This window comes from Oncorhynchus kisutch, linkage group LG16, assembly GCF_002021735.2.
Source record: "Oncorhynchus kisutch isolate 150728-3 linkage group LG16, Okis_V2, whole genome shotgun sequence".
Classification (NCBI taxonomy): Eukaryota; Metazoa; Chordata; class Actinopteri; order Salmoniformes; family Salmonidae; genus Oncorhynchus; species Oncorhynchus kisutch.
The window spans coordinates 21,558,725-21,573,482 of record NC_034189.2 but is presented as its reverse complement, the minus strand read 5'-3'; the positions used below and the strand labels follow the sequence as shown (position 1 = coordinate 21,573,482).

General features: G+C 45.3%; 1 protein-coding gene across 5 annotated transcripts in view; it reads left to right on the top strand.

Moving 5' to 3' along the window:
• The first annotated feature begins 737 nt into the window (after window positions 1-737).
• LOC109906248 (chromodomain-helicase-DNA-binding protein 3) overlaps window positions 738-14,758 on the top strand; it is a 54,272-nt gene continuing 40,251 nt past the window's right edge. The window contains exons 1-16 of one of the 5 annotated variants that reach the window (XM_031791991.1): window positions 738-1,132; window positions 3,183-3,313; window positions 3,518-3,697; window positions 3,808-3,932; window positions 4,188-4,477; window positions 4,758-4,921; window positions 6,916-7,048; window positions 7,244-7,425; window positions 11,312-11,584; window positions 11,753-11,956; window positions 12,192-12,409; window positions 12,544-12,675; window positions 12,886-12,982; window positions 13,160-13,351; window positions 13,498-13,698; window positions 13,930-14,067. In XM_031791991.1, coding sequence (XP_031647851.1) covers window positions 967-1,132; window positions 3,183-3,313; window positions 3,518-3,697; window positions 3,808-3,932; window positions 4,188-4,477; window positions 4,758-4,921; window positions 6,916-7,048; window positions 7,244-7,425; window positions 11,312-11,584; window positions 11,753-11,956; window positions 12,192-12,409; window positions 12,544-12,675; window positions 12,886-12,982; window positions 13,160-13,351; window positions 13,498-13,698; window positions 13,930-14,067 — 2,826 coding nt within the window. In that variant the 5' untranslated portion in view covers window positions 738-966. Of the gene's footprint in view, window positions 1,133-3,179; window positions 3,314-3,517; window positions 3,698-3,807; window positions 3,933-4,187; window positions 4,478-4,757; window positions 4,922-6,915; window positions 7,049-7,243; window positions 7,426-11,311; window positions 11,585-11,752; window positions 11,957-12,191; window positions 12,410-12,543; window positions 12,676-12,885; window positions 12,983-13,159; window positions 13,352-13,497; window positions 13,699-13,929; window positions 14,068-14,758 lie in introns of all 5 variants that reach the window. The other 4 variants (XM_031791990.1, XM_031791992.1, XM_031791994.1 and 1 more) reach the window with 4 other exon arrangements.

Here is a 14,758-nt window from a genome sequence, read left to right as displayed (position 1 = left end):
CTAGGCTATTTATCATTATTAATTAATTATACACACAGTTTTTACTCTAAAATGTGCATACTGTATGTATGTATGTCTGACCATAGACCCCTTTATCAAAGCTGGGCTGCCTGAATGGAGACCAACCATTGTCTGACTCCTAGAGGTTCCCATGGCCTTACTGCCACCCATATCAAAGGGACTCTAGTGAAAGTGTGCAATATGATTTTCAAATGTATCCACTTTCATTTGAATGCTTTCAGAATGTTAAAAAAATATATATTCCATTTCTATTATTATTATAATAAAATAATCTCCAGGTGAAAAAAATGCCCGTTTGCACATTGCATAGATTTTTCTCCCTACCACAAGTGGTTAATTTTTAAGCAATCCAATCTGATGTAAATCTGGGCATGGCTGCGGCAGATTTTCCCAACCCCCCCACTCTCAAGCTCCCTCCCCGACTCTCTCTCTCTCACACGTATCATTTTATACCACGGTGGGGGCCTTTAAGATGATTAAAGTGGCCATATTTGATAGATTTGTATCGCGTTTTTCAGTGCAGAAAGGGAGTTTTGTTGCGTGTGATCTTGAGACAGTTAGTTGGGATGGCTGATCATGGGGGGGGGGCAGTAACATTACAAGCAGTCAAACACCCCCTTTCTTGTTTCTTGTAACAATGTACATGTTTTTTGAGGAGGGAGGGGTAAACGGAGAGAGGCATAGAGAGAGAGAGAGAAAAGAAGATGGGGGGGGGGGCGTTCAGTAATAATATAGTCCGCCATTTTTTATGTAAGGGGATTTTTCTTATTGGGGGGGTTGTTAAAAAATAAATATAAGAGCGGCCATCTTTGTTTCCCTGCCTTGTAGTGTAAAATATTCCAAAACGGCCCCCACTTTTTTTCTGGTGTCGATTTGAATATTAAATAAATATCATAATTCCGGAAGGTTTCTGATTTCGAGGAAGGAGCCGATGACAGGAATATAATGTCCTCTCCTCTCCGGTCCTGTGAGGAAGACCAGGGCATGTTGATTAATTCCGAGGGAGTAGATTTTGATGAAGAAGACGAGGACGACGGAGATCTAGACGAGAACGCAAGCGACATAAACTCGCCGGCGGCGCCTCGAGAAACTGCAACACTAGCCGCGCCAGGTAGGCTATATTAGCTACAGTCGAAAGAGACACTGGCGAAAGACTCGGGAGCGCGCACACAAAATAGAAACACATACGCCACAATTTTTTTAAAGTACGCCAGGACACCCTGTGCCGCTCATCTCAATAGTTATCCGTTGCTGCAATATAATTAGTTGCGCGCCCGTTGCTCGAAATGATAGCGCAGTTTTGAAACAGAAAGAGTTGAAGAATTCCAACGTATAAACAATTCCACAAAGTTGATCCTCCTCAACGTTGCTTTTCATCCTGACAATGCTGCCATATTCATAGATGTAAATAATATCTCAATGTTAATAGGTCGATGTGAAGTGTACAGCTCACGACATCACTGGCAGAAAACATGGACTCTCCGGCAATAAGCTTTCTGATTGTGATCTTTAGAATAGTGCTGGGATGTCTGTTCCCGAGGCGTGAGCGTTAAAACCGGATGATAGAGTAAGTGCTGGTATGACAGTGTAAATAAACTTGCCTCCTACCCCATGACGGTCTCCACTGTCATACTGACAGGGACGGTTCATGATAGGACACCGACACTACTCCCAAGTTCTGAATATAACTGTTATGTGTAGCCTACAGGGCTATTGTTCCCACTCTCTTTTCGATGTCATAGCAGACAAACACATGTAACACGTAGGCCTATAATACACAAAGCCTAAAGCCTAGAAACTATACTGTGAAGCCTAATTAAAGAAAGGACTTGCCTACAACAATTTCATGTGAAAAATACGATCAACAGAAATCTTATTTTACTCCAAAGAAGTTTCTTTTTGAGGGATTACAGATTTGGCCTAGCTGGTTCCACACCAAAGAACATGTTTACATTATTTTGCAGTTCATGTTAATTCATACAATTACATTAATTTGCATGTATTCAACAGTGACATCAGATATTGCAGATCATGATTTTGGGGTATTCAACAAGGGACATTTTAGCGTCACTCTGAACAACTAGCCTAAACTATGTCGCTTGTCTCGAGACAAGAGTCGCGTATCAATTAGTGCGCTTCCCGCAGCGTCTCTAAACCCCCCGCGACATGCGCTGGCGGCTGTTGTGGTCGGGAACCAGGTGTTGAAAATAATTGCGGGGAAGTAGGGTAGGGAGTCGTTTCAGTTCATCCTATAGAGACAGACTGGCTTGCGGCCTTAGAATCACCGAGCCCCGCGTGATGCTAATGCCGCCCCTGGCTGCACTCTGCAGCAGAAATATGCGGAGACCTCGTCTGGGCGCGCGCTGCGTGTTGTCGCCCACCAACAAAGACAAACCATTAAATCGAACTAATTTCTACCAAGTGCAATGGCGGCCGCAAGCGACAGTTTTTTTGGTGATGTTTTCCCCCATCTCTTCATCCCCCTGACAAAGCACATGCTTCACTCTCTCTCACACTCCAATAGGGTACAGTCTCACTTTTTGCCAGGGGAAAAACTTGAATACAGGGATGAACGGCTCATTATCACTTACTGACCCTCAACGTGGGATGTCGTGTCTTCGAAATAAATATATTACATGTTTGATTTTATTTTATTTTCCCAATTCATTATTGCGGAAATATATATATTGCTATGGACATAACGTTTTAGAAGCCCTAAAGCACTGTGTAACATGTAGCCAACATAAGGCCTTACTTTCATATGTCTCAGCCTCACATTTTCAATGCCACCATGAACAACATTCTTGTGTTTTTGTGAGGCGTTCATTAACAGATAAGCCAGATATGGATTTGGTTTTCACTGAACTGATACAAAGCAGCTGTCAATCCCACTTACCAGTCAAACTGGAACTAATTCAGCATGTCACAATTCAGTCAATCTCATAGGTTGTGTTAAGACACTATACTCTCCCATATGACACATTTGTGTCAACGCACACATGACAGTGTGTTGGTGAGAGGATTTTGTTGTGCTTAATTGTGTTCAGAAGAGATTAGATCGACAATTCAAAGCCTTCAATGATGATTATAGTCAATATGATTTAGTCACATCTCTCCCTTTCTCTCTTCCATCCCCCTCTCCTCGCTTCAATCCCCAGTAGAGGAAGAAAGGGAAGCATCAGACAGGGCCAGTCTAGGGAGGAAGAAACGAGAGCCCAAGAAGAAGGAGACAAAGAAGAAGGAGAAAGAGAAAGAGGGAAAACCGGTTAAAGCCAAAAAACGGAAAAAGATTGTAAGCCTCTCGATCATTACGGTCCATCAACCGCCATACATTCTGATGACACGTCATTCTATTTCATTTGCTTAATTGAAGTCATAGAAAAAAAAACTATCTGTGACATTACATATTGATTTAGCATCCTCATCCTCTCTTCTGTTCTTTCTCTTTTCCTCACTTTCCCCTCTCTCCCCTTCTTTTCTCCTCTCCTCCTCTCAGGAAAGTGATGTAGAGAGAGACTCGGAGCGAGAGAGAGATTATGGTGAGAACTCCGACAGCGCTGCGAGTGACTTCTCTGGCGAGAAAAAGAAGAAGAAGAAACACAAGGAAAAGAAGGAGAAGAAAACCAAGAAGAAGAAAAAAGATGATGGGGACAGCATGCATGAGGAGACAACAAAGGTAGGAAGAACACAACAAGAAAGTGCTATAGTTGTTGTTTTGCTTCATTTTTTACACATTCTGATGGCTCAAGTCTTCAAGCTCTCTGACTGGTTGTTTCTCTCCTGCAGCCAATAGAACAGAAGACGTCGGCCCAGCTGGCTATGGACTGGGGTCTGGAGGATGTGGATCATACATTCACTGAAGACGATTACCGCACACTCACCAACTACAAAGCCTTCAGCCAGTCCATGAGGTACAGTTGGCCTGCTGTAGTGATTGACTGTCAGTGAGATGACTCAATGAGTTATTGTTTATTTCAGTTGTCTACTTCACTACCAACCGTGGAACAATTCCCTCCATTCACAATCCCTCAGAAACAACCATTTCTAGTTCAAGTTTATTTTCAAGTTCAAGATTATTTGCCACACTGTTCAAAATCAATTGTCATTACTGTTCTGTACATCAAACAATCAGCTCTTCTTCCTCACCTGCCTCTTCATCTTCCCAGGCCCATGATCGCCAAGAAGAACCCTAAGATCCCCATGTCTAAGATGATGACCATCCTGGGGGTCAAGTGGAGGGAGTTCAGCTCTAACAACCCCTTCAAGGGCTCCGGTGCTGCAGCCGTGGCAGCTGCAGCCGCCGCCGCCGCCATTGCCGTTGCCGAGCAGGTCTCCGCGGCAACCCCATCCCCGGAGCCACCTCCACCCCGGAAGCAGCCCCATCCCCCACGGCCTCCCCCCCCGCCGCCCCCCCCTCCCCCCCCGCTCCGCAAGGCCAAGACCAAAGAGGGCAAAGGTCAGAGGATGAGAGAGAAGGGTGGAGTGGTGGAGTGTGTCATGTATAGCAAGGACTGATTGAATTGAAATGGAATTGGTCCCAAATTGTAGTCTGGACCCACAGACATGTTGTAGCCCTGATCAAGGGTTTGGGTGATAGTCGACTAATTTAATCTGGTGTGCCAGTTTAGGGCAAGAACAAATATGTGAAACGTCTGAGGACCCCAAGGAGAGGTTTGGGAAATCCCGCACTAGAGCACTAGTAGAAATCTTGACTTCATTCTGTCCCTGTTTCTCAGGCCCTGGGTATAAGAAGAGTCGCAGTAAGAGTCCTCGTGTTCTGGCTGAGAGGAAGAAGGCGGTGGCAGCAGCAGTAGCAGCTTCAGTAGCTAAAGCCAAGAAGATGTCCCCCATACGCATAAAACTGGGGGCCTTAGGCAACAAGAGAAAGAAGAGCAGCTCTGTAAGTATTATAATGCTGTGAATTTGGATCTAAAGATGTGCGGTGTAGGCCAATGTATGTGGGAGCATGCTGGTGTATGAGAGTTGACAGATCAGTGTTTCTCTCCCCCCTCTCTCTCTCTCTCTTTCTCTCTCTCTCTCTCTCTCTCTCTCTCTCTCTCTCTCTCTCTCTCTCTCTCTCAATTCAGTTCAGTTCAATTTAAGGGCTTTATTGGCATGGGAAACATATGTTTACATTGCCAAGGCAAGTGATATAGATAAACAAAAGTGAAACAAACAATAAAACATTTACAGTAAATGTTACACTCACAAAAGTTCCAAAAGAATAAAGATATTTCATATTATGTGCAAATAGTTAAAGTACAAAAGGGAAAATAAATAAACATAAATATGGGTTGTATTTACAATGGTGTTTGTTCTTCACTGGTTGCTCTTTTCTTGTGGCAACAGGTCACAGATCTTGCTGCTGTGGTGGCACACTGTGGTATTTCACCAAATAGATATGGGAGTTTATCAAAATTGGGTTTGTTTTCAAATTCTTTGTTGGTCTGTGTAATCTGAAGGAAATATGTGTATCTGATATGGTCACACATTTGGCAGGAGGTTAGGAAGTGCAGCTCAGTTTCCACCTCATTTAATGGGCAGTGTGCACATAGCCTGTATTCTCTTGAGAGCCAGGAGCAAGGCTTTGCTCACTGAGTGTGTACATAGTCAAAAGTTTCCTTTTATTTTGGGTCAGTCACAGTGGTCAGGTATTCTGTGACTGTGCACTCTCTGTTTAGGGCCAAATAGCATTCTAGGTTGCTCTGTTCTTTCCAATGTGTCAAGTAATTATCTTTTTGTTTTCTCATGATTTGGTTGTGTCTAATTTTGTTGCTGTCCTGGGGCTCTGCAGGGTCTGTTTTTGTTTGTGAACAGAGCCCCAGGACCAGCTTGCGAGTCAATTGGAGGTGTACCTGTGGATGTATTTCAAGGCTTACCTTCAAACTCAGTGCCTCTTTTCTTGACATCGTGGGAAAATCAAAAGAAATCAGCCAAGACTTCAGAAAAACAATTGTAGACCTCCACAAGCCTGGTTCATCCTTGGGAGCAATTTCCAAACGCCTGAAGGTACCACCTTCATCTGTACAAACAATAGTACGCAAGTACAAACACCATGGGACAACACAGCCGTCATAGCGCTCAGGAAGGAGACGCGTTCTGTCTCCTAGAGATGAACATACTTTGGTGCGAATAGTGCAAATCAATCCCAGAACAACAGCAAAGGACCTTGTGAAGATGCTGGAGGAAACAGGTATTTCCCCAGTAAAACGAGTCCTATAGCGACATAACCTGAAAGGCCGCTCAGCAAGGAAGAAGCCACTGCTCCAAAACCGCCATAAAAAAGCCAGACTACGGATTGCAACTGCACATGGGGACAAAGATCGTACTTGTTGGAGAAATGTCCTCTGGTCTGATGAAACAAAAATAGAACTGTTTGGCCATAATGACCATCATTATGTTTGGAGGAAAAAGGGGTAGGCTTGCAAGCCGAAGAACACCATCCCAACCGTGATGCACAGGGGTGGCAGCATCATGTAGTGGGGGTGCTTTGCTGCAGGAGGGACTGGTGCACTTCACAAAATAGATGGCATCATGAGGCTGGAAAATGATGTGGATATATTGAAGCAACGTCTCAAGACATCAGTTAAAGCCAGTAGAAAGGCCTCTTTAGTGTCCTAAGTTTTCCTGTCCTAAGTTTTCATAACTGTGACCTTAATTGCCTACCGTCTGTAAGCTGTTAGTGTCTTAACCACTGTTCCACAGGTGCATGTTCATTAACTGTTATGGTTAATTCAACAAGCATGGGAAACAGTGTTTAAACCCTTTACAATGAAGATCTGTGAAGTTATTTGGATTTTTACAAATTATCTTTGAAAGACAGCGTCCTGAAAAAGGGACGTTACTTTTTTTGCTGAGTTTATGTATATATCTAACTCCATCCCTTCCTCTCAGAGTGGTGATGATGTTGATGAGGAGGACTCGCTGCAAGAGGACTCCAGTGTCCACAGCTCCTCGGTCCGCTCCGACAGCTCCTCCCGGGTCAAGAAGAACAAGAGAGGACGTCCGGCCAAGAAGAATAAGAAAAGTAAACAAAATGTTCCATAAAAAAGGTTATAAACTCTGAATCTGTCTGACTTATGCTCAGCATGTGATGTGTCTCTGTCTTTTCTCCTTCTCCCTCTCTCCCACCCCTCTCTCTTATCCCCCTTCCTTTTTCCCTCCCCATTTTCTCTCTCTCTCTCTCTCTCTCGCTCTCTCTCTCTCTCTCTCTCTCTCGCAGTGCTGGATGAGGGTGAGGTGGAGGGGGATGGTTATGAGACAGACCACCAGGACTACTGTGAGGTGTGCCAGCAGGGAGGGGAGATCATTCTGTGTGACACCTGTCCTAGGGCCTACCACCTGGTCTGTCTGGAGCCTGAGCTGGAGAAGGCCCCCGAGGGCAAGTGGAGTTGCCCACACTGTGTGAGTACCGTACCGTAATCCTCAAAGTTGGTGTTAACAATCCTCAAGTCTGCCTATTTGACTGATTGTTTATGTCAGCATTACAGACCGAGCTGCGTGTAATGCTACTGTTAGTGTGTACTCTATTCACAGTGAGCTTTCGGAAAGTATTCAGACCCCTTGACTTTTTACACATTTTGTTACGTTCCAGCCTTATTCTAAAATTGATTAAATTGTTTTTTCCCCCCCTCCTCAGTCTACACACAATACCCCATAATGACAAAGAAAAATTGTTTTTAGGTATTTTTGCTAAATAAAAAAATGTCAAAACCCGTAAATATCACATTTACAGTTGAAGTCGGAAGTTTACATACACCTTAGCCAAAGACATTTAAACTCAGTTTTTCACAATTCCTGACATTTAATCCAAGTAAAAATTCCTTGTTTTAGGTCAGTTAGGATCACCACTTTAATTTATGAACGTGAAATGTAAGAATAATAGTAGAGAGAGTGATTTATTTAAGCTTTTATTTCTTTCATCACATTCACAGTGGGTCAGAAGTTTACATACACTCAATTAGTATTTGGTAGCATTACCTTTAAATTGTTCAACTTGGGTCAAAACATTTGAGGTAGCCTTCCACAAGCTTCCCACAATAAATTGGGTGAAATTTTGCCCAATTCTTCTTGACAGAGCTGATTGTTACTGAGTCAGGTTTGTAGGCTTCCTAGCTCGCACACACTTTTTCAGTTCTGCCAACAAATTTTCTATGGAATTTAGGTCAGGGCTTTGTGATGGCCACTCCAATACCTTGACTTTGTTGTACTTAAGCCATTTTGCCACAACTTTGGAAGTATGCTTGGGGTCATTGTCCATTTGGAAGACCCATTTGCGACCAAGCTTTAACTTCCTGACTGATGTCTTGAGACGTTGCTTCAATATATCCACATATTTGTTTTGCCTCATGATGTCATCTATTTTGTGAAGTGCACCAGTCCCTCCTGCAGGAAAGCACCCCCACAACATGATGCTGCCACCCCCGTGCTTCAAGGTTGGGATGGTGTTCTTTGGCTTGCAAGCCTCCCCCTTTTTCCTCCAAACATAATGATGGTCATTATGGCCAAACAGTTCTATTTTTGTTTCATCAGACCAGAGGACATTTCTCCAAAAAGTACAATCTTTGTCCCCATGTGCAGTTGCAAACCGTAGTCTGGCTTTTTTATGGCGGTTTTGGAGCAGTGGCTTCTTCCTTGCTGAGCGGCCTTTCAGGTTATGTCGATATAGGACTTGTTTTTCTGTGGATATAGATACTTTTGTACCTGTTTCCTCCAGCATCTTCACAAGGTCCTTCACTGTTTTTCTGGGATTGATTTGCACTTTTCGCACCAAAGTATGTTCATCTCTAGGAGACAGAACGCGTCTCCTTCCTGAGCGCTATGACGGCTGTGTTGTCCCATGGTGTTTAAACTTGCGTACTATTGTTTGTACAGATGAAGGTGGTACCTTCAGGCGTTTGGAAATTGCTCCCAAGGATGAACCAGGCTTGTGGAGGTCTACAATTGTTTTTCTGAAGTCTTGGCTGATTTCTTTTGATTTTCCCATTATGTCAAGCAAAGAGGCACTGAGTTTGAGGGTATGCCTTGAAATACATCCACAGGTACACCTTCAATTGACTCAAATGATGTCAATTAGCCTATCAGAAGCTTCTAAAGCTATGATATAATTTTCTGGAATTTTCCAACCTGTTTAAAGGCACAGTCAACTTAGTGTATGTAAACTTCTGACCCACTGGAATTGTGATACAGTGAATTATAAGTGAAATAATCTGTCTGGAAACAATTGTTGGAAAAATTACTTGTCATGCACAAAGTAGATGTACTAACTGACTTGACATGTTAACATTACATTTTTGGAATGGTTGAAAAATGAGTTTTAATGACTCCAACCTAAGTGTATGTAAACTTCCGACTTCAACTGTACGTAAGTATTCAGACCCTTTACTCAGTACTTTGTTGAAGCACTTTCGGCAGTGATTACAGCCTTGAGTCTTCTTAGGTATGACGCTGAAAGCTTTGCACACCTGTATTTGGCGAGTTTCTCCCATTCTTCTCTACTGATCCTCTCAAGCTCTTTCAGGTTGGATGTGGAGCGTCGCTGCACAGCTATTTTCAGGTCTCTCCAGAGATGTTTGATCAGGTTCAAGTCCGGGCTCTGGGTGGGCCACTCAAGGACATTCAGAGACTTTTCCCGAAGACACTCCTACGTTGTCTTGGCTGTGTGCTTAGGGTCGTTGTCCTGTTGGAAGGTGAACCTTCGCCCCATTCTGAGGTTCTGAGCGCTTTGGAGCAGGTTTTCATCAAGGATCTCTCTGTACTTTGCTCTGTTCATCTTTCCCATGATCCTGACTCGTCTCCCTGCTGTTGAAAAACGGAGTGGCTTTCAGCTTGCCACTCTACCATAAAGGCCTGATTGGTGGAGTGCTGCTGAGATGGTTGTCCTTCTGGAAGGTTATTCCATCTCCACAGAGGAACTCTGGAGCTCTGTCAGAGTAAACATCGAGTTCTTGGTCACCTCCCTGACCAAGGCCCTTCTCCCCCGATTGCTCAGTTTGGCCCGGGGGAGTCTTTGGTTCCAAACTTCTTCCTTTTAAGAATTCTGGAGGCCACTGTGTTCTTGGAGACCTTCAATGCTGCAGAAATATCTTGGTACCCTTCCCCAGATCTGTGCCTCAACACAATCCTGTCTCTGAGCTCTATGGACAATTTCTTCGACCTTATGGCTTGTTTTTTGCTCTGACATGCTCTGTCAACTGTGGGACCTTATACAGACAGGTGTGTGCCTTTCCAAATCATGTCCAATCAATTGAATTTACCACAGGTAGACTCCAATCAAGTTGTAGAAAAATCTCAAGGATGATTCATGGAAACAGGATGCACCTGAGCTCAATTTCGAGTCTCATACCAAAGGGTCTGAATACTTATGTAAGTAAGGTATTTCAGATTTTTTATTTTATACATTTGCAAACATTAAAAAAAAAACAGTTTTTGCCTTGTCATTTTAGGGTATTGTGTGTTTATTGATGAGATATTTGTTTTATTTAATACATTTTAGAATAAGGCTGTAATGTATCAAAATGGGTATGGATAAAGTCAAGGGGTCTGAGTACTTTCTGAATGCACTGTAAGGTATCATCAAACCCTACCAATGATGATGATAATGGATCAAATTATTTTATTTACTTATTAATTCCCCATGCACTCTTCTCCTGTCCTCCTCCTGGCCTCCTCCTGTCCTCTTGTCCTGTCCTCCTCCTTTTCTCCTGTCCTCCTCCTCTTCTCCTCTCCTGTCCTCCTCTTCTCCTCTCCTCTCCTGTCCTGTCCTCTTCCTCTTCTCCTCTCCTATCCTCCTCCCCTCCTTTTCTCCTGTCCTTCTCCTCTCCTCTCCTGTCCTCTTCCTCTTCTCCTCTCCTGTCCTCCTCCCCTCCTCTTCTCCTGTCCTCTTCCACTCCTCTTCTCCACTCCTGTCCTCCTCCTGTCCTCTTGTCCTGTCCTCCTCCTTTTCTCCTGTCCTCCTCCTCTTCTCCTCTCCTGTCCTCCTCTTCTCCTCTCCTCTCCTGTCCTGTCCTCTTCCTCTTCTCTCCTGTCCTCCTCCCCTCCTTTTCTCCTGTCCTCCTCCTCTTCTCCTCTCCTGTCCTCCTCCTCTTCTCCTCTCCTCTCCTGTCCTGTCCTCTTCCTCTTCTGTCCTGTCCTCTTCCTCTTCTCCTCTCCTGTCCTCTCCTGTCCTGTCCTCTTCCTCTTCTGTCCTGTCCTCTTCCTCTTCTCCACTCCTGTCCTCTTTCTCTCCTCTTCTCCTCTCCTGTCCTCCTCTTCTCCTCTCCTGTCCTATTCCTCTCCTCTTCTCCTGCAGGAGAAAGAGGGGATCCAGTGGGAAGCGAAGGATGAGGACTTTGAGGAGTTTGAGGAGGAGAGTGAGGACATGGTGGTACCAGAGGTACCTGGGGTTGGACTGCTGGTAGGACTGGAGGAAGAGGAGGATGACCACATTGAGTTCTGCAGGGTCTGTAAAGATGGGGGGGAACTATTGTGCTGTGACACCTGCACTTCCTCCTACCACATCCACTGTCTCAACCCGCCCCTGCCTGAGATCCCCAACGGAGAGTGGCTGTGTCCACGCTGCACTGTAAGTCTTGTTTGTTTATCATTATGTGCACAATGCCACTATGAGGCCAAATGCAAAATGTCCACATTGTGTGGAGAATAAAGCTTTCCTATTGTATTCTATTCAATCTACTCTACTTTACCTTACTCTAATTTATTCTGATTCTGCATTTTCGTCTTCTACCCCCAGTGTCCTGCTATCAAGGGCAGGGTGCAGAGGATCCTCCACTGGCGATGGGGCGAGCCCCCCGATCCTGTACCCGTGCCTCCCGCCCCCGATACCCCTCCTGATGCTCCTCCGCCACCCCCCATGAAGGGCAGGGCTGAGAGGGAGTTCTTTGTCAAGCTGACTGGACAGTCCTACTGGCACTGTACCTGGATCACTGAACTGCAGGTGAGAGGGAAATAGAGGGAGATGAGAGGAAAGGGAGAGAGAAGTAGGCAGGGAGGGAGGGAGAGAGAGAGAGTGAAACAGTTGGAAGAGAGGCTGATGTAATGATATGAAAAACGATAAGACGCTTAGCATGCAAGTATCCTACACACTTCCCTTCCTTGTTTTCATTCAACACATTCTCTCTTTCCTCCATCTATTCCTCTCTTCTTTTTTCTCTTCTTTACCATCCGTCTAGCTGGAGATCTTCCACTCGGTGATGTTCCGTAACTACCAGAGGAAGACAGATATGGAGGAGCCTCCCAGTCTGGACTATGGGTCGGGGGGAGAGGAGGAGAGTGTTAAGAGTGAGAAGAGGAGGCTGAAAGACCCCGACTATGCTGCCCTGGATGACAAGTTCTATAAATATGGCATCAAGCCTGAATGGATGATGGTCCACCGCATCATCAACCACAGGTACGTGTGCATGTGGGGTGTGCTGGGGGGGGGGGGGTGTGTGTGTATGTGTGTGTGTGCTAGTTTATTATTGTGTGCAGTTCTGTCCATAATGTGTGTGTGCGTGTGTGTGTGTGTGTGTGTGTGTTTCCCAGTATGGACAAGAAAGGGATATACCACTACCTGGTCAAGTGGAGAGACCTGACCTACGACCAGTGCACATGGGAGAGAGACGATCTGGAGATGCCAGAGTTTGTCATTCACAAGGCCAACTACTGGGCACACAGGTACTGGACTAGTGGACTGGCCAAATGGCATCCATGTTGGCACTTAACACTACTACAGTGAATCTGTCTTAATAATGTCAGTGTCAACATGGTGAACGTCACAGTTCTACATCACAAACCAAGTTTGGCAAACCTTGTATGCTGTTGTAAATAGCTCAGGGACACTGGATTGATAGATTGATTGATGGATCGATTGATTGATTGGTTCAGGGATGAGGTGATGAAGGAGGCCCCAGACATGCCGAGGAGGATGAGGAGGATGAGGATGGAAGAGAGTGAAGACCCCCACAGATCACCTGTCAACGACGTGAGTTCTGATTGGCTCACTCTGTAACGGCCACATCTATTGGTCGTCATTCCGGTAGCCGATCAACTCTCACTACCAAGTCAAAACTCTAGTGTCATTCTGTACAATGATGTCAATGATGTTTATCTCCATTTCCCCCCCCTTACATCACCATCCCTCTTTCTCTTTATCTTCCAGCCTACGATAAAGTACGAGGAGCAGCCAGACTTTGTGACGGCGACGGGGGGCACTCTGCACCTCTACCAGCTGGAGGGACTCAACTGGCTGCGTTTCTCCTGGGCACAGGGCACTGACACCATCCTGGCAGACGAGATGGGGCTGGGCAAGACTATCCAGACCATCGTCTTCCTCTACTCACTCTTCAAAGAGGTAGGACGGCACCGTTAGGAGCCCTGTGTTCTCTGTGCTATGCAAATTCCCTCTTGAGTATCATGTTGTCATTTTAATAGAATAATAAAGTATTCTATTCATCTTTGTATAAAAAAAATCTCTCCTACACTCTTCTCCCCACCAAGGGCCACACTAGGGGCCCGTTCCTGGTGAGTGCCCCCCTCTCCACCATCATTAACTGGGAGAGAGAGTTTGAGATGTGGGCCCCTGACTTCTACGTGGTGACCTACACAGGGGACAAGGACAGCAGAGCCATCATCAGAGAGAACGAGCTGACCTTCGACGACACGGCCGTACGGGGAGGGAGGAAAACCTTCAAACTGAGGGTGAGGATGGACGGGAGGGAGGGAGGGAAGGAGGGGAGGAGGGGGCAGAGGAACGACATGAGAGAAAGCTCAGATCTGTTCATCCCATCTTCTAAAAAAGAAAAAAAAATCAAATATCTGCTTCTGTTTCTCTCTGTCCCTCTCCCTCTCTCCCCTCTCTATCCCCCCTCTATCCCCCCTCCTCCTCTCTCTCTCCCCTCTATCCCCCCTCCTCCTCTCTCTCCTTTCCAGAGAGAAGCCCCTATAAAGTTCCATGTGCTGTTGACGTCCTATGAGCTGGTGACGATAGACCAGACCTCCCTGAAGTCTATAGACTGGGCCTGTCTAGTGGTGGACGAAGCCCACCGCCTCAAGAACAACCAGAGCAAGGTAGGCTGCACCTGTTTGGTTTTGTGTGTGCGTTTGTACTGTATTTAACTTTGGCCAATCAGATCACGTCTCTCTGTTCCTACTCCCCCGTCCTACACGCAGCAACTCAAGAAGGAGACACCAACACAGAGAATAGTGTGGCGTTGGACAGAGGAGGCAGACTCAATGCTGCAGGACTGTTTTGAGAATACTGATTGGAATACGGTCAAAGATTCATCCACCCAGGACTCATCCATCAACATTGAGGAATATACACCGTCAGTCACAGGCTTCAATAGGAAATGTGTTGATGATGTTGTACCCACAATAAGAATCCAGACATACCCCAACCCGGTGGTGTAGTGGAGGGTATACGCAGGTATATGCCATATACCCACTTATTCTTCAGTGGGCATTGCTGTTTACTCACTTCTTAATCCCCCCTGATAGGTATCAAAGTAGTGCATTGGAGGTTTACGCCATATCAACTAATAGGGCTGATGGAACAGATTGGAATGGTTAGTTTAAAATGTTGATAAAATGTTATTTCATCCCATTTTAGGCGCAGCTATGTACACAGGGAAGTAGGCCTACGTGTGAACGTTACAAAATGCAAAGTTCTAAAAATGAGCACTGCACATACAAGCGGTTTCATGGACAGAGATGGAATTGTCCAAAGAGGGGGGATTTAAAGATGCAACAAATCAAATCA